Here is a 27,407-nt window from a genome sequence, read left to right as displayed (position 1 = left end):
AGTTCTAAGAAAGAAGCTTTGTTCATGGAATCTACGTTTAGGTTTAGGCACAGATAAAGAGTGGGGGAAATTAGTGATAGTGTTTTTTTCTGCTAGACGGGTGTTTCTTGTGAAAGTTTATATTTTTTTTACCTACAAAACCCCTCATTTTTAATATTTGCCTTCAAAACACCTTATTTATAATATTTTTAATAGAGTTTAATTCGTTAAAAAAAAAAAAAAAATTTTTTAAATAAAAAAAAAAAAAATCAATAAAAAATTTAAAAAAAAAAATCAACTTGTTTTTTCTTCCATATTTATGGCTGTCAAAAAGTACCAAAAATATGCTCTGGATTTGTGGTTAAAAATATGCTTAAAATAATCAGCTAAAACGGAACAAAATATATCATAGTGTGGGGAGGTTGAGGATTGTAGATACAAAAAATAAACAACTGTGCACGTACCAGATTTTAAGGTTGAAAATCCAAATTTTGCATGTGTTTAATTTTTCATCTTTTGCTTTGAAGTATAAAATTCGTTGAATATGTTAATTATTTTCAGATTAGCAAATATATATATATTATATATATATATATATATATATCCATTATTTTTACGAAAAACACTACTTTTGAATCTTTGAAAAATAAATTAATAATTTTCTTTTAGTGAGCCCAATATTGCTAATATACCATTAAATAGGAAATGCTTTGAAGAATCAATACTAAAAAAAACAAAAAAAAAAAAAATCAATCTATAAATAACTGCGCATTTTGCTAAAAATACGATGATTTCTTTCTAATTTGTCGTTACGTGATATTACCTCACCTATGGAAAACCATAAGGCCTACAAACAGTTGTTCGCATTTACAAACAGTTATTATCTCTCCCTTTCGTTTTTCCTTTTGCGCTTGACTTAGTTTAAAGGGTGTGGGACTTGCATCTACCACACTATCTCGTCCAGAAACACTTGGTCCTGATGGCAAAACATTGTCAAGATGACCAAACGTGATACAAGATGCCCGAGTTGTCTCCCAACACATATGGAGCCTAACATTCTAAAATGGTCACCCACCTGATACTGGCCAGCCCCAATCTTAGCTTAACTTCGGGAGTTATATAGGCGACATATATATATATATATATATATATATATATATATATAATTTAAAGGAGATTAGAATAATAGTCTAAAGAGCTAAGTGTATTTTAATGTAACAGTGAAATTACTAGTTTAATTAAAATACAGGAAATGCTCGTTGTAATTTAGATATATAATAAGCTCGATATGTAAATGTCCTAGAGCTAATTCAATATTAAGTAATGTGATTTATAATTTAAAATTTTTAAAAATTTTTTAAATTTAAAAATCAAAATTTAATTAAATTAAAAATCAGTTTCATAAGAAGGAACAACAACAAAGTCAATTATCTGTACGATCGTTTCGGAAATCCGTGCTTTTTATTTGTGGTATACATGAAGTCACGTAGAACAATTATACATAGTTTTTTTGGTAAGCACGGTCTCCTCATCAGCAAATTTAGGAGGATTTCTATTGAATTGAAAAGACACCAAAAATAATTTAATTAAATTTTGATTTTTAAATTTTAAAAATTTTTTTAAATTTTTAAATTATAAATCACATTACTTAATATATATATATATATATATATATATATATATATATATATATATATATATATATATATTTATATTTATTTATTTATTCCAGGTAGAAAAATATTAAAAAATAAAGAATAATTGAATTTCAACAAGGGCCGTTAATAGTGCTCAATCAAAAAGAGCAAATTATACATCTTTTTATTATTCTTCATGTAAATACAGTCATATCTTGCTACGATGTGCAGACCGTTTCAATCATATTTGATTTCAACAGGCAAGAAAGATTAAAATACAAAATTTAAAAAGGTTCCAGACCTTTTGCAAATTTTGAGGAGAGAAAATAACACGACTGGCATGAAGCAAAGCTAAAGTTCTTAAGAAAAATTGCAGAAAATTTGACCTAAAAATGAGCGCCTAGTGGTAGATGCACCAGTCCAGATGTGGCAACAATACTCCATGCGGGGGCGAATGGTGGCTTTACAGGATAGTAAAAAATATTCAAACAGATAAGAACCTGAACACATGCATGTGTGTGCACGCACGTATACACACACATGCAACTGACCAGTACATATACTTCTGATAAGCATATAGCATGTTTCAAGATCTGAATATTTATCGCACATTCCTGCTGCACGCACAAATCTTGCTCGTTATAAGAAACGAGTTACTGAGGGAGGATTTCGAAACAAGTAGATCTTCCTTCCAGCGTTGCCAAATTTATTTGTACGTCTAAACCTAGAATCAAGTAGTCAAGATTTGGCTAGAGTTTCCAATACAGTAGAACTCCCGGGATACGGCATTAAAAATTAGTAACAAAATACAATACAGTATATAATGCACATGTATATAACCAAAACACATTATAAACTAGCAGTTCTACCTGGCTTTGCTCGGGCCCTATGTACTGTTCATAACTGTATATACATATGTGTATATATATTAAAAAGTTTGACTCATGTCCAGGGAACCTATATCTAAAATTTCAAGTGTTCCGACCCAAAATTGGCAGAAGAGTTTGGTAGAGTCTGCAAAGGTCAACTCTTTCAACTCTAACGTCTTGGCAGCCAAATTTTTGCCCAAAACATGATTAAAAAGCTTGCTGCATGTCTGAATACCCTTTATGTAAAATTTCAAATGTTTAGACCCAAAATTGGCTGAATAGTTTGTCAGAGACCGCAAAGGTAAAATCTTTTTAACTTTGACCCCATGACAGTCAAATTTTCGACCAAAAACCGATTAAAAAGTTTGCCCTATGTCTGAATACACTTTACGTAAAATTTCAAATGTTTAGAGCAAAAATTGGCTGAGTAAGTTGGTAGAGACCGCAGGTCAATTTTTAAAAAAAAACTTTAACTCCTTAACATTTATTATTTCAGGCTCAAATCAAATTAAAAAGTTTGATCCATGTAAATTGATGGAGGAGTTTGGTAGAGTTTTTAAAGGTCAAATCGTTGATCTTTGACCCCTAGACAGGTAAATTTCTGGCTGAAAACTGATTAAAAAGATTTTCCCAAATCTCAATACACCTTATGTCAAATCCCGGAGTCTAGACTGAAAATTGACAGAGTAGTTTGGTAGGGAAATGTACACACAGAGACAATTTAGATAACACCGTAAGGTGCGGCAAATACTGTAAACAGGGGCTAGAAAAACATTGTATTCCACATCTTAACCTGAAAAAGAAAAAAAAAAAAAAACGTATCCTAGGGCGACTGTATCCCAGGGTTTTACTGTATATCGGTGTACATGCACACACACACACACTTGATGTATGTATGTACTTGGCGCTGCCAGGTTGAAACATTGACAGGCTGATATACTCAAATACTGTTTAAGAAACACCAAATATCTGAACTTTTTACGATTTTTCTGAAAGTAGACCACAAGTTGGATTTATGAAAGCATGAAACACATCCATTTTCGTCTATGAAAATTAATCGGGGAAAAAACTCTCATACTGGAAAGGGGAAATAACTCTCACGGCTCAAATAAATAAACCTACGTTTGTTTTTAAAGGCAACTGGTGTCGGCTAATAATAAGTGAAAAGAAATTAAATATAAAATAAAGGTAACCGAAATAAATGAAGGTTGAATAATATTTCTAAACAAAACAATAAAAATAATTCTATTACAACAAACAATAACATGGAGCTAATTTTTAAATTAAATATTTTTAAATGTAAAATGCAAATGAGGTTACTTCTTGAATGCCGATTTCTTTGAAATAAAAATAATTTATATAGAAATCACGTTGGAATGAAAGTGAGTGAACGCCTGTTTCGGTATTTTATTTTATTTTATTTTTTTATTTTATTACATTTTCACCCCAAACAAGGCACAGTGCCACTTTGATGTAGGGAGCTACTATCAGGGATATAATCTATAGGGATACTATGTGGGGTGTTGGGCAGCAAGATGTCAGTTCACATTACACTTGAACTTCTGCATATCAGTACAGTTGGGGAAACAGGAACCCGGAAGGGAATTCCAAAGTCTAGCAGTTCTGGGGAAGAAACTATTAGAGTAAAAGGCTTCCTTACATCTAGGGATTTCTACTGTGTAGGGGTGGGACTTTGCTGCTTGCCGGGTTTGTCGGGGGTTTTTTTTATATCGAGAGGGTGCAAGGGCTTGTAGTTCGTCGGAGCATCCACCATCGGTATAAAAATTAATTTTTGTAACAGTGTATCTTCTGCACACATAAATCAAATTGCAAACAGGCAAACTAGAATATGACTTGATTATATATATATATATATATATATATATATATATATATATATATATATATATATATATATACACACACACATGTATATATTATAGGTACGTGAAAAAATGGGGGGAAAAATAGGGGGGCAGTTTTGAAAGCCGGTTTATCATAATTCTTTTGTAAGCTTCCGACTACTTTTTGATTGTATTTAAAAGATTCAAGATGAAAGTTAATTCCCAAAAAGAACAAGTGAAGCATGCATGGTCCCTCGTGAGTGCACAGTGAACGAAGAGTTTAGCCCCCCCCCCATTTAGCCTCAAAAGTCCCCAGGAGACGTCAAATCCTGGTGAAAATGAACAAACGGTGCAGTTTTAGGCCTTAACATATGTAAATTTAAGTTCTGCACCATGTAAAAAAAGAAATAACTAAGTCCATCATACCCCCCCCCCATTTAGTCCCAAAAGTCCCCAAAGCCTTAACATATTTAAATTTGAGTTCAGCACCATGCAAAACTGCTAAATAGACATACAGAGAAAATTTTGGACAAATATGATAAAATAGTCCCCCAAAATGGAAGGTTTTTTATTAGCCCTAAAAGAGGCCCTGGGGCACACCCAAGAGTTATCGCGAAGTAAAGACAAACAAAATTATATAGAAATCAGTTACAACTTTTCAGAAAGTTTTATAAAAATACAAGGCATCATTTTTTTTTTTAATAAGCACAAACGTATCAATTTTAACCTGAAAGACACGCCTAGGGAGGGGCATCTGGCGTTTTCTCGAAAAATCCGTTCTGTTACTTTTTTTTTTTTTACTCCTATCATGTTTAATGTTTGTGCAAAATTTCAAAAAATTCCAAGGCATTGAGAAAAGTGCAGACAGACAAACGAACAGACAAGAGTGAATTTACAGGTCTGCCCTCATTTTGTTGGGGGGTTGGGGTTAGGGTTAGGGGTGGGGGACCAAAAAATATTTGTGGTCGTGAAAAAAATAAAGTTATAGTGAAAAATGTTTTCACGGCGAGTTAACTAATTCAGCTAAATTTTGAAGTTAAATAAATTCATTGTAAAAATCCTTTAAAAGATAAATATTAGTTTTCTGGGTCTATTGTAAAGTAATTGTTAAAGTAATTGTAAAGTAAAATCCTAAGATATTGAATTAAAAAACTAAAAAAAAAACTTGTTTGTACAAAAAATAGCTTAGTCAGCTCCCAAAAGCGAGGTTTTGCCTATTGCAGAATCGCAACAAACAGAAATTTTATAAATATGTATTATATGGAAGCCTAAATGCCAGACAGTTGAAAGGCTGTCTAAAAATGACGCCAGGTAGTAAAAAGAAGGTAAGAGGTGCTGGTTTACTTTTTTTCTCCCCCAGCTGTGCATCCGTACATTCCTATCCTGAACGTTTGTATGATTTTTACCATTTTTTAATTTAATTATTTTTCTATGTTCCTGCTTTTTAATTGAAAAAGCAAATATTTATTTTTCAAGAATATATAAAAATGATGTTACGCCAAAAGTTGCACATTCATTCAAGCAAGGAAAATATTAGAATCTTACATATAAAAATTATGCGAAACATGTAGTTTAAAAAAAAAAAAAATAGAAATATTTTTTGCAATTATTATCTTTTTGTGTGAAAATATTAAATAAACAATGCTTAATTCAATGGTAATATCGGTTGTTTAAGAAATTAATTTTTCTTCGAGTTATATCGAATTCATTGATACGGATTTTAGGGGCTTGTTTTTTTGTTTTGTTTTGTTTTTTTTCGTAATGTTCTTGTAAAAATTAATTTTTTTCTTCTAATTATTACAAATTATAATGCTTTATTTTCATAAAAAAAAAGCAAAAATAAATTCATTCATTTTTTTTTTTTTTTTACTACAGAAAGCTATAACTTTAGTAAAGGTATTTTTTGTTTAAACAAAATAATACATTTCCACTAAAATTTAAATAGAAATAATGCGTTCATTATATTCCGTGATCATCTATAATATAAATCCCACCTGTCTGTTTAAATGTATGTATGTATGTATGTATATACGTTTGTGAGGAGGGCGGCTAGTCTCCCTGAAGGATTAAAAACAAGACCTTCCAAAGGGCGACTGAACTCTTTTTCTGGGTCAACGACCAACTAGCACCGTGTATATTTGTGTGTGTGTATATGTGTATTGGGGTGGAGAGGGCTCCCGTAAGCCGTGGTGAAGGCAACCTTTCTAGGAGAAGCAAATCTCTGATTTAAAAAACCATAAAGCGGAAGACCAGTACCCGCATTAAGCTGGTCTGCAGTTTAATTTGTTGCTGGCTATCTTGCTCTTGCTTGTTGCTGGATCTCAACATTTTGAACCGAGAGAGTTCAAAGCTAAGACTCTGTAACATCATATTTGTATAGATACTCCCTCAGGCATTTGGGATTTTAAATGTCTGAGGGAGTGGCACTCGTCTGACAAGACGTTGCAATCATCATGTATATACGTACGTCTGCTTAAAACTTTCGACAGAGGTGACGGATTTTCACGAGATTGGTATCATTTTGAAACTCGACGTCTCGGATGACAAATATCCAAAAAATTGGCCAAAAACGTTCATTCCTTCACCCTCACCCTGGAACACTTTGACTTTGCCTAATTTTAACGTTCTGAACTTCCAGTCACCGTCATACTACCACATTTTTTTTTTTTTGCTTAACACACCCGGGCAACGCCGGGCATCCAGGCTAGTTATTTGATAAATAACGAAAATTTCATTTAAATTGGTTAATTTCCTCATTTTTGGTGAATTTTTAAGTAATGGGTGAAAATGTTTATACATTTGCATTCATTTTGCACGTACCTAATATATATATATATATATATATATATATATATGTATATATATATATATATATATATATATACACACTAGACCATTTGCCTGCTTTCAATGGGCAAAAGTTATAGCCCGTTCACTTAAAATGTGTTGTATACCAAATTAATGGTTGAATACCGTTAAATTTATGCTCATTTTTGCATTAAATAAACATCCTTTTAATCCTCAGGTGTGCATCAAACGGATACCATAACAGTTAGTTCACTTCACCTTATCATAAAGTTTCATACAAAATTGCACTCAGATTGGCCCAGTAGTTTCCGAGAAAAAGTGAGAGATAATGTGGTATTGCGGCGAATAGCAATAAACTAATCTTTTCTTAAAGGGAGAAGGCAAACCTTGGGAGGGTAGACCTCCTAGAACCGCACATGACCGAAGTCATATCTGTGTTAAGAGGACAAAGGCCATCTCAACAATAACCTAGATTCTATTGGCTAGGTTGATTCTTTTAATATTAAAAAAAAAAAAAAAAGCAGCAGATTTTTTCAATGCGATAGAGTTCTTGCAAAGGTAGCTTGTACATTACAGGGTAGAACGCTAAAATTGTCACCATAAAAAAGACGACATGATTCCATTTCCGTTTGATTATAACCGGCCTTTTTTTTTTTTTTGCTGATCCTGGGTATGGCAGCTGGACTCTACGCCAGCCCACAAGTCCAAAGAGACTCAGGCGTGCTACAACTTTGCACCCTTCTCTCACTGCCCCCCCCTTCCTCTCTTGACCTGAACCTGCTGGACTACTTCGTTGGCTCATACATCAAGAACATCACCAACATGACCTCCCACAACATCAAAGCCAGCCTGATTGCCGCCATCCACCGAGCTCTTGCCAGCGTTTGTGGAAAAGGCATGCTCTCAAGTGTGTGTGTGTGTGTGTGTGTGTGTGTGTGTGTGTGTGTGTTCTAATGCACGTGCGTTCTTTTTGTTAAGTATTATTTTTAAGAGATAAAATACAAAACTATAGCATAAAAAAGGAGAAGGGTTTGTTTTACTATACACATAGATTCGAAAAATTTGTCAAAAAAAAAAAAAAGACAAAAAAAACCCCCACATATATAACAAATAAATGTTATCAAAGGTAAGATAAGTTATTTTTCTATCTAACTGGGTAATTTTTTAGTGTTTTTATTTAATGTAAAATGCTTATTCGGTTCGAAAAACGAGTAATATTGAAGACTGCCGGCGAACAAGAAAAGATGACCGCGAGGGCGCGAGGTATTTGAAGACTCGATATTCACTTCAAAATAAGAAATAAAACAAAATGGTGTCAGAAACCCAAAATGTTACGGTGACATTTTAATCATGTGTAATTCACTTCTTTTTTTATCACAAAATTAATTTGATATTTTTTTTTTTTTTTTTTACTCGCGAGATGAGACGAAACACACACATTGGTCTTAATTATAGAGTAAACCGTGATTGGGTGTAAACTTTTCTAAAGCTTTCCGGGATTTCGCAGTAAAACCAATAAACGACTTGGGGAAAAATCAAATATAGAACAAGTAAATGTTATCATGGCCAATAAAAGTTAATTGTGTGTGTGTGTGTGTGTGTGTGTGTGTGTGTGTGCGCGCGCACGCGCGTTTTCATGCAGTTTTAAATGTTCTTTTATTCCATCTAAAATATTCACTTTTTACGAGTTTTTAGCCAACAAGATGGACGCTAGGATGTGAAACAAGAAAGAAGACTGTCGGCGGCCATCTTGTTGGCTATCAAATCGTAAAAAGGAAATATCTGAGATGAAATAAAAAGCATTTCAAACTATTTAGAAACACACACACAAAATTAAATATACAACAAATAAATGTTATCGTAGCCAATGAAAGTATTTTTTCTACCTATCTCGTTCATTTTTTTTTTTTTTTTTTGCTTCTAAGTAGTTTTAAATGTTCTTTATTTCATCGCAAATGTTTCAGTTTTACGACTTGATAGCCAACAAGACGGCCGCCGACAGTTTTGATTGTTTCCCATATCGGCGGCCATCTTGTCGGCTAATAACTCGTAAAAGAGAAAGATTTTGCCATGAAATAAAAAGCAATTAAAATTACTTTAAAAAAAAAAAAAAAGGTTAGGTAGAAAAGTATGGTTTGTAGTATACACATGGATTCGAAAAAAGTTGTCAAAAAACAAATATATAACAAATGTTATCAAAGGCAAGATAAGTTACTTTTTTACCTAACTGGATAATGTTATAGTGTTTTTATTTAATGTAACATGTTCATTCAGCTCGAAAAACAGTGTTTACCGATGTATTGGAAAATTAAAAATGGCGCCCGACTCTCCCTCTCACGCGTAAGTTTGGGAAAAGGAGTTAAAAAAAAAAAATAAAAAATAAAAAAACTAGACAAAATACTGTTAGAAACTCGCTCAATATATGTTACCGTGACATAGGCTGACATATGTTCGGTGGTTTTTTAACAGTATTTTGTATAGTTTTTTTTATTTTTAACTCCTTTTCTTAAACTTACCGTGTGAGAGAGAGAGAGAGAGAGAGAGAGAGAGAGAGAGAGAGAGAGAGAGAGAGAGAGAGAGAGAGAGAGAGAGAGTCGGGCGGGCGCCATTTTTAATTTTTCAATACATCGGTAAACACTTTCTTTTTTCGAGCTGAATAAACACGTTACATTAAATAAAAACACTAGAAAATTATCCAGTTAGGTAGAAAAATAACTTATCTTGCCTTTGATAACATTTATTTGTTATATATTTGTTTTTGACAATTTTTTCGAATCTATGTGTACAGTAATACAAACCCGAAAATCCTATCTCGTGCGTACCAAAATGGCCACCAACAATAATATAAGAAATGACATTGTTTAATATCCGGAAAACTACTTATTTGCGGAAAATTTAAATGCAATATTCGTTTTCAGCATACCCGAAAACCTCCATAGTCGTCTTTTTTTTTTTAAAAAGGAAAATATCGTTGGGATATATGTGAAAAAAAAAAAATTAATTTACAAAGTTATCATATAAAGATATCAATTCTGAGTAAAGTAGTCATCTTTTATTTGGTCAGTAATCTAAAAAAAAAAAAAAAAAAAAAAAAAAAAAATCAAATAAAAATGGTTTCTTTGCCCAGAGGCGATATTTAGGCACCTTGCAACGTTTATAATATAATTTCTATTAAATATTTTTTAACGCAAATAGGTCACAAATAAATAAGTAAATATTCAAAACAAATTGCTTTTTTTGTCTAATTAACGAACGTTATTTTATTTTTTTTTTTTTAAATAATTTATATCGCTAATAGTAATCATTCTTTTTTTTTTTTTTTGTCGTTAGACCATCATCCCGAGTATTATCTCCGCTCTCTTGCTGAGGGAAAGGGGCAGTTAGCGCACGTTAACAATAAATTGTCTCAGACAGCACTTCCAATTATTTATACGCGCAAAACTTTGCGAATGGAGAATAGGGCATAGATTTGCTAGTTAAACAAAGAAAGGGTTTGTTTTACAATCCACAGAGATTCAAATTATATATATATATATATATATATATATATATATATATATATATATATATATATATATATGGTGACCCAAAAACACACAAAAGCTAAATTGAGGCCATCTAGAACATATGCTGTAGAACGGAGGAAAAACGGCCAAAGACCCTGGTGTTTTGATGTGATTTTTTGAATATAATAAACTAGTTATGACCAAAGTTTCGTTCGGACAAAACACTAAGAAACGGGGCCTAATTAGACTTGGGGCCCGTTTTATATAAGGGATTTTTTTACGACGTGCCCCAGCGTAGTATAAACACCTTCAACCAAACCACCCCCTGTTCAGAACGGCTGTCGGAATAAACACTTCACCCAATAATCTCCCTATGTTAAGAACAGCTTTCGAGGCTGGGGGTGTTTATTCCGAAAGCCATTCTTAACATGGGGTGTTTGTAATACGCTGGGACACGTATAAATTTACCGAATTAATTTTCAATAAGATTTTTCTATCAGTATATATATATATATATATATATATATATATATATATATATATATATATATATATATATATATTGGATTAAGGACTATCCACTTATTTAGTGTTTCCTTTTCAAATTAAATATGTTTTTAACTCTTTTTCAAAGTGTTTTAAACATGTTTTATTTTATTAACTATTTGGTCTTTATATATATATATATATATATATATATATAATAAAAAATAAAAGTTACAATAAGTTTACTAAGGTAATCAAAATGGTAAACTTAAAATATATTATAAATATTAAAGAGTTAATATTTACAAGTAAAATAAACTCAGCCAGATATAAAAAGCTCAATAAAACCGAAAAGGAAATAGAGCTTGCCTTGACAGACGTGTTTCAAATATTATCTCTAGTACTTTTCTTTTAATGATTTGGAATTCATTCCATTTGCACTTTTTTCCAAGGAACTCTGCCTTTTGGATGATTTTGGACCATTTGGAATTTACCCAGTGGATTGAAATTTTAAATTCGACCGTTTTGGATTTTACCATTTTTTGATTTTTACCCTTCACCGGACTATCCATTCATGTGAAATCTTTTTATTATTTTTCTTTTGCCTCCTGTTCCCCTTACCTCACCCTTTTTTTAACCAAGTAAGATCTTTGACTTACTTGTAGTTTCATTAAATACTTTTATATGCAAAATCTGATCCTGCATTTTACTAATTCCTGCCCTCTGATGAGAAGGAGAGTATTTCTTTGAAACTCCGCGGATTAAGGACTATCCACTTATCTTGTGCTTCCTTTTTTAAAATTAAATATGTTTTTAACTCTTTTTCAAGATGTCTTTTAACATATTTTATTAATCATTTGTTCATATATATATATATATATATATATATATATATATATATATATATATATATAAAGGTTGGTGGAAAAATAATATCGATTTTTTATATATAGTTGAACGTTAAAAAATCATTATTTTTGCACCAACCTTATATCCTTATGTGTGTGTGTGTGTGCGTTGTAACGCATGTCCATGTGTGATCTTTTTAAGTATTTTTATACAAGATAAATGACAAAAGCAAAAAAAAAATAAATAAATAAATAAAAATAAAAATTATAATTAACAAAATATATTAAACCGTGTTCCTAAAAAAAAAAAAAAAAAAAAAAAGTCCTTCCAAAATCTCGGATAAATTATTAAACAAAAAAGTGATTTTCAATCACCTGTAATTCATTTTTTTTTTTTTTATATAACAAAATTAATTTTTTAATTTTTTTAAATTTATTTATAAGTATAAAATATTTTTTTATATAATAAAATGTTTTACTTTTTTTTTTTTTTTAAATATAAAATTTTATCAAGTAAAAATGATTTTCCTTTTATGTGCGTGCCTGGGTTTGTTTTACAATCTACAGAGATTTGAGAAAGTGGTCCACCAACAAACAAATACAAATAAACGTTACCAGAGCCCAGATAAGCTACTCTTCTGCATAGTTGAAATGTTTATTCGGTTCAAAAAACAAGTAGTGTCGAGCGTTGCACAAACACAAGAAAAAAAATGGCCGCGTGGTAACTCTTATGTTTTTGCAGCTTCAACAATGGGTTAAAATTGTACACATAGATTCGAAAAAGTTGTCAAAAAACAAATATATAACAAATAAATGTTATCAAAGGCAAGATAAGTTACTTTTCTGCCAAACTGGATATATTTTTCGTGTTTTTATTCAATGTAACATATTTATTTAGCTCGAAAAACATACAGTGTTTAGCGATGTATTCGAAAATTCAAGATGGCGTCTCACACCCTCTTTAACACCGTAAGTTTGGAAAAAGGTGTTATAAATAAAAAACTATACAAAATACTATTAAAAACCCGCCGAATATATGTCAACCTATGTCACGGTAACAAATATTGAGCGAGTTTTTAACAATATTTTATCCGGTTTTTTATTTATAACATCTTTTCCCAAACTTACCGTGTTAAAGAGAGAATCAGACGCCATCTTGAATGTTCCAATACATCGGTAAACACTGTATGGTTTTCGAGCGGAATAAACATGTTACATTGAATAAAAACACAAAAAATATATCCAGTTTGGCAGAAAAGTAACTTATCTTGCCTTTGATAACATTTATTTGTTATATATTTGTTTTTTGACAACTTTTTCGAATCTATGTGTACAGTAATACAAACCTATATATATATATAAGCTGAATGTCTGTGTGTGTGTGGGGGGGGGGTCACGAATAGGCTCCTATATGGTTGACTATTTTAAAAAACTGATTACATATAATGATAGAAGATGTATCGAGACACAGGAATGGGTATGTTTGATCTGGCAGAACGGTGGTTCATTAAAATTGTGGGGTCTGCGTTCGCGCCTGGTCCACAAAGTATGGAAATAAAAAATTTGAAAATTAAAAAAAAAAACACGTTTACAAGTGTTTTTGATATAGATGTACATAAGAATACTTTGATAAGTATGTTTTAACTTAAACAGGGATGGTATAATAAAATTGTGGGGTCTGCTTTCGCGCCTGGCCTCCATAGAATGGAAATAGGCACAAACTTTAATAAAGACTTTTCATATTTATCTGTGATAATTATGTTTCAGTTTGAAGAAATATGGTATAATAAAATTATGGGGTGTTCGTTCGCACCTGACTTCCATAAAATGGAAATATGTCACAAAGTTTAACAAGATTTTTTAATATAGATCCACAGAATATTGTGATAAGTGTTTCAGTGTGAACAGGTATGGTATAATAAAATATGGGGTTTATCTATTTTATTTTTACTTTCATCATATTTTGCTTTGGTTTTGATACCCCCAAATTCGAAGCTATCTCTTTACAACCCTTCCTTTTCATAACCTATCATACTTTCATAAATCAGAGTCCATTTTCTGTAGGCTGTTTTTGAACCCAGTCAACGACGGGTACTTTTGCCAATATATATATATATATATACACACACAAAATACTGTTTGAAACTCACCCGATAAATTTCAGGGGAACATTTATCGACTAGTTTTCTAACAATATTTTGTATATTTTTTTAAGTCATTGTCAAGATTTCAAAGACATGCGATACCAGGCGGCCATTTTTTTCTAGTGCTTGTGTAACACTCAACACTACTTGACTTTCGAATCGAATAAACATTTTACATTAATTAAAAATACTAAAAACTTATTCAGCTAGGTAGAAGAGTAAGTTTTTTTTATATATATATATATATATATATACACACACACACACACACACACGCGCAAAGACATTTTTTATAACATGAATAGGTTAGCCAAATTATTCAAGAGTAGATAACTGGATCCAATATCTGGAACATCTTTTGTTCTTGTGATTAAGGGAGGTGGTGTTTGATCAACACTGCTGGGGAGCTATGATTTAATATACTGTTTTGTTTTTAAATCTTCGAAACAATGTTTTGTGGTAAAAAACTGATGATCCCTTAAATTAACATTAGTACTATAGTGAATTCGAGAGAGCAAGTTGATGCATTGATCGTAGGTGATTAAATGACTTTCCAAAAATGTTTTTTCAAGTTCTTTTTTTGTATTTTTTTACGACTTGCCACAGCGTAGAACTTGGCAATTTTTCCTTTTTTTTTTTTTTTTTTTTTAAAAAGATAAATGCACTAAATAATTTTTTTGTTTTACTATACACAGATTCGAAAAAGTTGTCAAAAAAAACAAATATATAACAAATACATGTGATCAAAGGCAGGATAAGTTACTTTTCTACCTAACTGGATAATTTTTTTAGTGTTTTTATTTAATGTAAGATGTTTATTCAGCTCCAAAAACAGTGTTTATCGATGTATTTGGAAAATTAAAAATGGCGCCCGACTCTCTGTTGAACACGGTAAGTTTGGGAAAAGGAGTTAAAAAAAAAATCTAGACAAAATATTGTTAGAAACTCACTCAATTAGTGACATAGGCTGACATATATTCGGTTGATTTTTGACAGTATTTTTCTAGATTTTTTATTTTTAACTCATTTTCTCAAACTTACCATGTTCAACAGAGTCCGGTGCCATTTTTAATTTTCCAATACATCGGTAAACACTATGTTTTTTGAGCTGAATAAACATGGTACATTAAATAAAAATACTAAAAAATTATCCAGTTATGTAGAAAAGAAACATATCTTGCCTTTGATAGCATTTATTTGTTATGTATATATATATATATATATATATTGACAACTTTTTCGACTCCATGTGTATACTAATACAAACCCAAATTGGATTTAAAAAAAGAGATTTGAAATTTCAGACATTTTCTCAAAGACCCCCCCCCCAAATGGAACAACAAAACTTACCTATGTTTATTTATCTTGTGTTTCCGCGATCCCATAAGTCTTCCGTGCTTTTTTATCCGCCTTTCCAACGATCCATTGGTCTTGGTAATCCGTTTCATGGGACTCACGGGTTCATCGTCGCACCCTTCCCCCTTGGGTATCCGGGTGGGCGGATTTACATAGTAGCCAATCAGTATCTTAGCGTCATCTTTTGAAATGACCAGTGTGCTCTTAGAGTTATATGCACGGCCGTATTGTACGAGGAAGTATCGTTGGAACTCTGTGCAGTTCAGAACTTCCAAGCTCAAGAGCTGGCAGCGTTTCTTCAGGATTCCTGTATCTTTTGCGGGAAGGATCTGCTTGTGGATATCGACCAGCCGAATGAACGGCTGGTTGTCCATCATAATAGCGGGGAGGTCATTCCAGAACATTGTAACGGTGACAATCCACGGAGCATGGCCTTCAGAAACGGGCGTCTCTGTAACAGCCGGTTCCGGAAACAGGTCTGATTTTAAGTTGAATAATTTCTCCAGACTCTGCATGTTTTCGTCTGTCAAGCTAGAGTTCGAATTATTGGTGCACAAAGTGCTTAGGTCTGAAGATGGCAGGCCACTTCCAGACACGCCACTCAGCGAGACAGTATTTTTAAACCTATCTGCATTACTGCTAATCATAGGGTTAATATCAGAAATCGGTATATTATCCAAATCAAGAATGTTTGCTTCGTTTGTAAGGACCTCTGATTTCGTAAGATTATTTGCTGGAGAGTTACAACCTGACCATTGCGAATCGGCATTACAGGCAGTTTGTGACGTGGCTGTTGTGGCGATATCAGACTTGTCCGAGACGACTTTGGGATCACTTGCTGCATTAATCAAACAGGGATTTCCTTCTTGTAATACAGATGCTGGACTTAATCCCTTATTGGCCTCTTCGTAAGAGTTAATACCTTTTGGGATCTCATCCATGGTTGTGAAGTTGGTACTTTCGACTTCTTCGACAGCTTTAAACAAGATATCCATCTCCTCAGGCGTCAAGTACTGCTCAGGGTTAGCAGCGAGGTTGTCGGGTCCGACGGTGTTATCTATCAACTCTGGGAGAACATTCTCTGTTACAGGGTCCGAGCATAAATTCTCCATGCTCAGAACGGAGTTTATGAGACGATTGTCTGATTCAACCTCGCCTGGAGGATCTTGAGAACTCTTCCAAATCGGTAAATCCACAGTCTGGTTATTAAGATAGTTTCGCCTCTTTTGTTTCAAAGCCTCGATGTCAGCATCAGTTAGATGAGGAATAACAATGTCGGAATAGTTCCTGGCTTGGAGGTTTTTATCCGGAAGGATTTCATGACTGAATCTTCGACGGCTCCGAGCCGTTTTATTCAGATAATATACGTAATCATTCTGGAAACTGCCCGTTATTTTCAGTTTGGACTCGTTTGCCCGAGCAACTTCACTGTTTGGATCTGAGAATTTCGGAGAATCTTCGGACTTATCTGCCAAGGATGATTCCTGCAAGGGGTCGCTGACACTCGCAAATTTGGAGGTGGAATTATTCCGGCCTTTCGTAAGACCCTTAGATTCGGTGCTTGATGACGGTATTACGAGAGGGGTGTTGTCCAAATAAGTTGTGGAGTGAGGGGAGGGAGAAGAAGAAGAGGACGGGGAGGAAGAGGAGGAGGATGAGGATGAAGAAGAGGAAAAGGAGGAAGCGGTAGAGTAGGTTAACGAATTAGATGAAAGGGTGGAACTTTTTTGAAGGTTTATATTTGAAAATTTTGGAGAGTTTGAACCGAGTTTTGTGCCAGACAAAAGCTCTTTTGCGAGTTCACTCTTCAGCGGGGAAATCGTGGTCCTCATGCAATAGTCGTGGTCATGAAGGATGTGAACCATTTTGGCGTATACATTGTCACCCACGGGATGGGGCTTACCCACTTCAGACTCACCCTTGGGGTACGGCTCGAGGAGAGACGACACGGAAAAATTCTTATCTGCAAAATCAACTTTTCGACAATACGTGAACTTTTCCACTGGTTTATCCGAGAGAGTTATGCTTCCGACAGAGGACGACGTATCCGAGTTTTCATCCCATTCTATGTTAGATATAGATGCAAACCGACCAATTCGGAAACAACCGACTTTCGGAGATGCTTGTAAGCTCCTTCTACCACTTAACCCTCCAGGTGTTATTTTAGGCGACGTAAGTGAAACAGAATTGTTTTCAGTGAACTTAACAGGGGTTAACGGTATTGGTGGACTTAGTTTGCGGTCTTCAACTGACCTGTGGTCGAAAAAGCGGTGAGTTTTAGAGTGGATCTCTGATCCAGAACGTGGTAAATCGGCCATGAATTTTGTTGCAGAGTTTGTTGTAAACGCGTTAGTTTTTGTGGGTGTTGTTGCAGAACCCATAGTCTTACGGCTTTTCTCAGAGCCCACAAGGGTTAGTGTGGTCCTCGGATTCTTTATCTTAGAAGATTTGGAGAATGTATTTTGGCTAAGGAAAGCTATGCTTTCCTGAGTGTCAGGGATGCCGTCTTGGGAACTAGAATCGGAAATTTCGTCATCGCACGGATGCGCATCCCTCAACAACGATTCAGAATCCTGCGTTTTAGACACTGACCAGCAGTACGAGTGATCGTCAGCAATTGCTGTCGTACAACGAAGAAGGTCAGTGTCAAATTCGCTGCTAGTGTTGCTAATTTTGCTGCCAGAAGTCTCCAAGAGCTGGTCAATGTTTTCATTCTGCAACGAAAATTTGCAGCTGTAGCCACTCTCAAACGGCCCACAGATTTTACGGTAGACGTTACTACCAAAACGGAAGTCCTTAGACAAAGTGGTGCTGGTGTCATCTTTGAAATACTCTTTATCCGATGGTTTCACGCGGTCACACTCTATGTCACAAGTACCTCCAGACGCAAGACTCTTGTGTCGCCGTTCCAACACGCTAGAGTTGTTTTGGTCAAAGGCACAGTCTGAGTTTTTACTGATGCTGAACGCAGACCCAGCACTGTTGTGCGAGTTGCTGGTGCTATCGTCAGGGGTGGCTTTGAGTTCACTGCTGTGAAAGCTTGGCTGGGGAAGAGCCACAAACGAATCGGGCGAGTTTATGTCAGGTTTTGGTGAAGCCTGGCTGCTCATACCATTCTCAGACCTGTCACAAGGGTTGTTACGAACAGAGGCGGCCGGCCCTTCTTTGGGAGGTGCCGTGCTAATGCCAACCGATGTTTTAACAAGGTTCTTCGCATCGTTAGCAATTATAAAGGAGGTCTTTGAGAGATCGTCCTGTATAATCGGAAAAGTATTCCCATTTCTCTTGATCGTCGGAATCAATGAAAAAGATATGGGATGGGTGAGTGAGGGCAGTAATATAGATGACGATGATGATGATGATGATATTGATGAAGAAGATGACAAGGATGCTGATTCTGGTAGTGATGATTGATGAAGTGATGAAGAATAACTGGAGGGGTTGATATTAGAAGAAGAAGAAGAAGAAGAAGAAGAAGGAAGAGTGGCGGCGGCGACCAGCTCCTCTCTTTTCAAAGTCTGATCCTCAATCGGATCGGTTAGTATTTTTACATGTGAGGAACTGATTTTTACATCAGTCTGGCTAATTTTACAGATAGCCGCTGCTGACGTACTGGCTGTAGAAACGGATGCAGTAGCCCCATTAAAGTTATCCGTCGAAGCTGAAAGAGTCAGTACCGTCGGTTTTGCGACGGACGAGTTTTGTTGCAGAGTAGTAGCTGTTGTTTTTGTTGGTGCCCCTGCGGACGTAGGGGTGGTTTTTGTTGTTGTAGTCATATCGGGGTCATTTGTACTCTGCTCATTTTTATTTTCCGTGGTGGCTAACTCGCTCGTTTCACCAGAGGAAGTAGGCATAATTTTATCCTCGCTAGGTCCACACATAGTGTCGGCCGGGCCCTCGGAGCTCCCCTCCTGCACGATTATAGCATCCAAGCTGGTAGTTGCAGTAGTAGCTGTGTTATCCGAGCCGTGTTCAGTGCTTGTTGGTGGCGGAGCCTCAGTGTTACAAACAAGGCCATGCTTTGGTGACGTAATCACAGGGAGAGTCAGCGGTTGCTCATTACTGCCGTCTGACGACAGAGCTGGGGATGTTGGAGACTGTGGTTGTTGTTGTTGTTGTTGTTGTTGAGTTGGTGCCAGAGGTGCGCTAACAAAAGAAGCAGTGATGCTGGGTACACAAGAAGATGGGGAAGAGGGTGGATTGCAATATGATACAGTTTGATCCGATCCTGGATTCAAATAACTAGTAGCTACTCCGCTTGTTTGAGAGACGCGACGGTCGTCAGTCTCTTCGACAGTCCTACCAGACGAGCTCCTTCCCACAGCAGAGTCAGTAGTAGTAGTTGTTGTAGTAGTAGTAGTAGTAGCAGTAGTAATAGAAAGTTTAATAGTACAAGTCTTTGTAATTACAGCAGCAGGAGGAGCCGACTGCTTAAGCTCACCTAAGGAGAGGGAAGAGGAGTTAGAAGAAGAACAACAAGAAGAAGAAAGAGGAGGAGTGGCACTCTCTGATACTTCTTTATTCTCTTTTTCTTTCTCACCCTCCTCCTCCGGTCCTTCCCTTTTCATCTCCCCCTCCTCTACCTCTCTTTTGTTCAGAGGCAGCAGCTGCTGCTGATGATGTTCTCCTAGCTCTTGTTTCCCTTCCCTTCCTCCTTCTTCGTCTTTATTCAATTCAGCAACGCTTTCACTGTTTTGTTGACCGGCTGCTGCTGCTGCTGCTCCTATTTCTTCATCTTCTTCATCTACTACCACAACACCCCCACCATCACCCTCCTTGCCATCGCACGGCTCACAAGCCTCAGTGATGACCGCAGTTCGTCTTGCTTCTCCAGTAGGCCCCCTTTCAGACCCCCCACTTCCACCGCTCTTATCAGCATCTTTAATGGTAGTACCAGTATTAACACTACCACCATTAGTGGAAGCTTTAGCGGTAGTAGAAGTAACAGTAGTAACGGTAGACGTGGTAGTGGTGGCTGCTGTTGTATCGGCTCCAGTCTGCTGCCGGTGCTCGCCGCTAACCGAACACACGGAGCTGATTTCGCGTGTTTTATTACTGCTACTTGCTCCATAGTTGCCTTCCGTCCTCCTGGGTGTAACGGGTGCTACCGCCAGCGCTACAGAGGGAGATGGGACCGGGCTATCAAGATTTGGGGCCGGCGACGTCACCTGAACCGCCGAAGAAGAGTCCTGCAGGGGCGCAATGACCGCAGTTTCCCTCCCGGCCCGTTCCGTATTATCACAATCAGCAGATGCCTGAACCCCGCGCGTTGCAATCTCGCATTCACCGGTTTCAGGGTCGCCGCTGCTACGGCCAGAAGTGTCGCAAACAAGAGACGGGCTTTTGTTAGCAATCAGGGGTGTTTCGGGTTGGCTTTCAGACTTTTGCGACGGATGAAGTCCCTTTGGTTGGTCTGACAGGTGAAACTTTGAATTTTTGATATCTACAAGACAGTCTTTATTATTATTATTATTATTATTATTATTATTATTATTATTATTATTATTATTATTTATAAAGTTGAGGCTATTCTCGTTACAGAAGGTTCCTGCGTTGATCTGGTTCACAGCCGGGATCAGACCACCTGTCGTAGTCGACTGAACGGCGTATATATCAGAGTTCGTATTAGTAGAACTAGTAGTTACTTTGGTTGCGTAAGGCTGATCCTTCGTTGTGCCTGATCTGTCGGTTATTGACTCAGATATCGGAGAAGAAGCTCTCGCCGTCGACTGTGACTCAACCGTTCCGAACGGCGAATCGCAAGCAGGACCTGGAGTCACGTTCGTAGTAACGGTCTCTGTTTCTCGCGTTGTGCTGCTGCAGGTGTCCTTGATACTCGTTTTATCGCGACCCGACAGACTCATGAGGCCAGGATCGCATACGAGGAGGGGGTTGTTGCTGGCCGTGGATGATCTGAGATCACTGTCAAAGTCGCCTTGGTTGCTATTATAGTTTTTGTTGTTGCTGTTGTTGTTGGTGTCCCTGTTTTGGGGGGTATCGTCTTGTTCATTGTGAGTATTTGACAATGCAGCGGCGAGCAAGAGATCTAATGGATGCAGATCCATTTGGCTGATCCGTGTCGTCACAACTCCACCAGGGCTGGATGGCAGAAAAAATCAGCAACAAGCTGGAAATAAAAGAAGAAAAAAAAATTGTTTATAATTAACAGCAAAATTTACATTACGCTCCAGACAAGGTATGAAGCCACTTAATGTAAGTAGCTTAAAAAAAAAAAAAGAAGAAAGAAAACTACTTCAAAGTCAAAAACTTCACACCGATAAGTGTTAAATGAACTAGATTTTGACCCAGAAAACAATTCTTTGTCAGTGAAACATCGCTCCTGGAATGTGAGGACTAAAGGAAAAAAAATAAGGGAAACGAGAATTATACACACCGAAACATATTTCGATGGTAAACAACTAATGATTCATGCAAAAATATTAAGACTAGTATAATTTATTTGAAACTAAAGTAATGACAAAATATTGGCTTACAAAGGAATTTTCGGGTTTGTATTACTGTACACAGATTCGAAAAAGTTGTCAAAAAACAAATATATAATAAATAAATGTTATCAAAGGCAAGATAAGTTACTTTTCTGCCTAACTGGATATATTTTTTGTGTTTTTATTCAATGTAACATGTTTATTCAGCTCGAAAAACATGCAGTGTTTACCGATGTATTGGAAAATTCAAAATGGCGCCCGACACTCTTTTTAACATCGTAAGTTTGGAAAAAGGTGTTATAAATAATAAACTAGACAAAATACTATTAAAAAAACACCGAATATATGTCAACTTATGTCACGGTAACATATATTGAGCGAATTTCTAACAGTATTTTGTCTAGTTTATTATTTATAACATCTTTTCCTGAACTTACCGTGTTAAAGAGAGAGTCGGGCGCTATCTTGAATTTTCCAATACATCGGTAAACACTGTATGCTTTTCGAGCTGAATAAACATGTTACATTGAATAAAAACACGAAAAATATATCCAGTTAGGTAGAAAAGTAACTTACCTTGCCTTTGATAACATTTATTTGTTATATATTTGTTTTTTGACAACTTTTTCGAATCTATGTGTACAGTAATACAAACCCGAATTTTCTAATACTTAGAACTATATATATATATATATATATATATATATATATATATATATATATATATATATAGAGAGAGAGAGAGAGAGAGAGAGAGAGAGAGAGAGAGAGAGAGAGAATAAATGACAAAAAACTATATTCCAAAATTCATGATGTTGACCATCTTATAATTTATTCCTTTAATTCAGTTGACTTTTACAATTCTTGACAGCATCTGTTTCGTAGCGAAAAAATCAATCACTTAATTATTATATTAATCAGTGAATCTTTATTTGAAATTCTGATGAAGGAAAATATCTTCTAAAATTAAATTGAAATAAAATAACAAAATTATAGGGATTTTTTTTTTTTTTTTTTTTTTTTTTTTTTTTTAAATGAATTCACAAAGAAAAAAAAATTATGTTAGTACTTGAATTTTTCAAAGTATGGTTTGAATGCTCCGCGAGACACGTGTTATTTATTTATTTTTCCAAAACTGAAAGAATTCTCTATCTATGTTCCTCTACATCTGTGTATATCTTTATCTAGCTATCTATCCATCTATCTATCTATGCAGACACACACACACACACACATGGAAGAGGGGGGGATTCGCTATATGTAACTATAGTATTTTAAATCTAAACTGTAAGTATGGGAAAACCTGAATGTAACGTAGAAATCGGCCCCTCAAAATAAATAAATAAATAAATAAAATATATAAAACTGGTGTAAGTTGGTTGGTTGTTTTTGTTTTACGGCATATCAACCCTTTTCGGGTTATTTAATGCCGAATCCAAAGATTTTGAAGAAAATTTTTTTAATAGAATATATTTGTTGTTTTCAAGTCGGTTTCTATTTAACCCATAGTTGGAACCCTAACAGGTACTACCACTCCGGGTCAGAGTGGACCTGGGAGCAATGGTAATTAAAGGGTGGTTCCACACTCATCAAAGCCCACAAGCTGGGGCCTCCGGCCTCACCACTGATCATATCCAGGACCCCCATTGAGGGACTTTAACCCTCTGCAGGGGGGGGGGGGCAGTCGGTGTATTCTAATGCTCCACCGACAGGGCCAAAACTGGTGTAAGAAAAAAAAACTACATGGCTGCCAGTGATTATTGAATTAAAGTTCGAATCTCAACACTTCAGATGATGATGATGATAATAATAATAACAAACAAAATTTCATCTCATAACAAGATTATTCTAAAATAGAACAATGAATCATCTAATATTTAAGCGAGGCATTCTAACGGCCACTATAGTTTATAGTACAATTGAACCAAACCGTCCATTACTTGGCGGTTATTGGCTACGTGACAACGGCGTTCATTCATAAAAAAAATATAGTGTGAGGAAAGGGTTCAGAAAAATACGGGTATCATTAATGAATGGACACGTATTTAATTATGTGTGCATGTAGGGGGAAGAGGATATATATATATATATATATATATATATATATATATATATATATATATATATATATATATATATATATATATATAGTTAGGTATGAAAATATTTCTGGCAATTAAGCTACACAGAATATTCTGCGTTTTATCATTCTTATAAGCCTGATGAATTCTCACGAGTATGAAACGCGGAATAATCTGTCTAGCTTAATTGCCATATATATTTTCATAACTTACTACCTAGCTAATACCTATGCATTGAGCAGTGTTGAAGTAAATGCTGACAATTTACGCATGAAATTATATCTTTGTATATATTAATGTGATTAAATGAAGTTGTCATTATATATATATATATATATATATATATATATATATATATATATATAATCATAGTTCAGGCTTTACCATCAAAGGTCCTGGATATGACCTTAAACTATATCTGATGGTGAGGCCCCAGCTGGTGGGCTTTGGGGAGTGTGGGGCCACCCTTTAATTGCCATTGCTCCCAGGTCCACTCTGACCCGGAGTAGTAGTACCTGTTAGGGTCCCAACTATGGGTTAAATAGAAACCGACTTGCAAAAAACAAATATATTCTATTAAAAAAAAATTTCTTCAAAATCACCGGATTCGGCATTAAATAACCTGGAAAGGGTTGATATGCCGTAAAACAAAAACAACCAACCAATTTACCATCAAAGGAAATAATAAATCATAAGCTAAACGTTTTGGTTTCGATTCTCAGTGGTGGCGCACGAGTCATTTTTTTTTTTTTTTACATCATATTGGGTCTAATATAATATAATAAATACGAAATTTGCATTAATCATATTACATTTAAGCGTATTTTATGATCGGGCAATGCCGGGTGGCCTTCTAGTGTGTGTGTGTGTGTGTGTAGAAATATATTTTCTTATATATCAATCCTTATTTAAGAAGCACAATGTAATTACAGAGCAATATAAAAAATAAATGACAAAAAGTTATATTCCAACATTCATGATGTTGACCATCTTATAATTTATTCCTTTAATTCAGTTGACTTATACAATTCTTGACAGTATCTGTTTCGTAGCGCAAAATCAATCACTTAATTATTATATCAATCAGTGAATCTATTATACCCTTAACTCATCAGAAGAAATAGCAACAATCAATCCGTCCAAAGGAATGAAAATGTGATTTGACATGGTAACACTCCGAAAATTGGAAGAGAAGCTGCAGATACCTTTATATTTTTCCATTACGCCATATTGAATTTTCAATATATATATATAAAATCCACAGACACGTGTTTTGTCGTAATACGACACATCAGCCATGTTGAGTCGCATTACGACGAAATTCAAGGGAGAGAAGTCAATATAATTGCTTAATCCATTTTCGGTAAGGGTAAATGTATCTACGCTAACAGTTTTCTTATCCGAAATAACTACTTTCAGGGGAGGGGGGGGGGCGAAATAAAATATATTAATGCCAATAACTGACCTTCACTCCTGTTTTGGACGAATATCACATTTAATATCGTCGCCGGCAAGTATTTTTCATGATATTAAAACCTTCATTATCCAGTGCATTCCATAATGTTTTCACTGGTGACCATGTTGGTTTCTGTGCGCGCAAAAACCAACATGGCCACCAGTGAAAACACTTGATAATAAAGGTCTTAATACCATGAAAACTACTTTTTGGCGACATATATGTGATATTCGTCCAAAACAGAGCAGAATACACCCAAAAATCAACTTAATAAAAACTAAGTCTCGAGTTGGTCCTCTAGGGCATATTGACCAAATAAACAAATTAAAACCAAACAAGGGAAATTTTTTTACCTGGTTTCCACCTTACATTTTCCTTTAAAAAGACTTTTGGGGGGTTTCGAGGATGTTGAGAACGAATATCACAATTAAATTTTACGCAAATAACTAGTTTCCCAGATATTAAACAAGACAATTTCTTATATTATTACTGGTGGTGGTGGCCATATTGGTAGCGCACGCACGTGTAGTTTCTCAGGGTCGCGTTTGCGCGTACCCAGATCGCCACCAGCAATAATATAAGTGACATTGCTTAATATCCGGGAAACTACTTATTTGTTGAAAATTTAAATGCGATATTCGTTTTCAGCATCTTCGAAAACGTATATACGTGACCTTTTTTGAAGGAAAATGTTAAGGTGAAAACAAGGTAAAAAGTTTACCATAATTCTGGATTTTTTTTAGATGAGGTATAAATGATTGTAGTGTTTAGATTAATCGGACTACCGTTCTCATTTGCACAACGTTTCAAATATTTAAACAAATTATATTCAAATAAATAATATTCAAATAAATAAATATAAATAAAGAATTTGAGGATTGTATTACTATACACATAAATTCGAAAAAGTTGTAAACAACAACAACAACAACAAAACACAAATATATAACAAATAAATGTTATCAAAGCCAAGATAAGTTACTTTTCTACCTAAATGGATTAGTGTTTAGTGTTTTTTTTTTATTTAATGTAACGTGTTTATTCGGCTCGAAAAACATACAGTGTTTACCGCTGTATTTGAAAATACAAATGGCGGCATCCTCGCTGTTGACGACCATGGTAAGTTTGGGAAAACAAAAAAAATTATACAAAAGGAACTCACCCAATATATGCTCCTATTTACAATGTCTCCCACGGGACAGAGTTAGACACCAGGGTCGTTTTTTTTTAACGTGGAGAAAAGGAACAAAAATAAAAATTGTCTCAGTCGTGAAGGATTTCTCCTCCACTGACAGAGAACAAGAAATTGAAGTGCAGCAGCAGCACCTGAAGAACAGATACTACACTTTGATCTTGACCCGAAGGCTAAGGACATGTTACCGTGACATAGGCGGACATATATTAGGTGGATTTATAACAGTATTTAGTATAATTTTTTAGTTTTAACTCATTTTCCTAAACTTACCATGTTCAACAGCTAGCACGCCGCCATTTTTCTTTTTAAAATATATTGATAACATTGTATGATTTTCGAACGGATTCCACGTTTTAAACTAAAAACTTTTGCAGATAGGTAGAAGAGTAACTTATCTTGCCTTTGATAGCATTTATTTGTTATATTTTAGGGTGTTTTTTTTTTTTTAAACCACTTTTTCGAATCTGTGTGTATAGTAACACAAACCCGGATCTTATGTTGTCAAAACTGTGCCAAGGATTACCCTAGCGACGCAAGTTGGTTTATGAACTTTTCCCGAAGCCTGAAACTTCATTTTGCGACGAGAGACGAGAAAAAAAAAAAGTAAACAAAGAAAATGTCTCCCTTACTCTATCAGACCCATTTCCCTCCCCCCCCCCCACAGGACGAGGAAACCAACCGGCATTGTCATGGCCACAAGAAGGGAACCAATTCTCTGCATTATACTGAAAGAATTGAGGAGTACAGGTGTT

General features: G+C 35.0%; 1 protein-coding gene across 1 annotated transcript in view; it reads right to left on the bottom strand.

Moving 5' to 3' along the window:
• Positions 1-27,407, bottom strand: part of LOC145267031 (uncharacterized) — a 440,938-nt gene that overhangs the window by 58,443 nt on the left and 355,088 nt on the right. The window contains exon 5 of the mRNA XM_080122968.1: positions 15,472-21,604. Within this exon, the coding sequence (XP_079979094.1) occupies positions 15,472-21,542 (6,071 nt within the window). The 5' untranslated portion in view covers positions 21,543-21,604. The remainder of the gene's footprint in view (positions 1-15,471; positions 21,605-27,407) is intronic.

This window comes from Euprymna scolopes, chromosome 42 (assembly GCF_053919585.1).
Source record: "Euprymna scolopes isolate OS-2025 chromosome 42, ASM5391958v1, whole genome shotgun sequence".
Taxonomy (NCBI): domain Eukaryota; kingdom Metazoa; phylum Mollusca; class Cephalopoda; order Sepiida; family Sepiolidae; genus Euprymna; species Euprymna scolopes.
The sequence above is the reverse complement of the archived record's forward strand: the minus strand, read 5'-3'. Positions and strand labels throughout refer to the sequence as shown.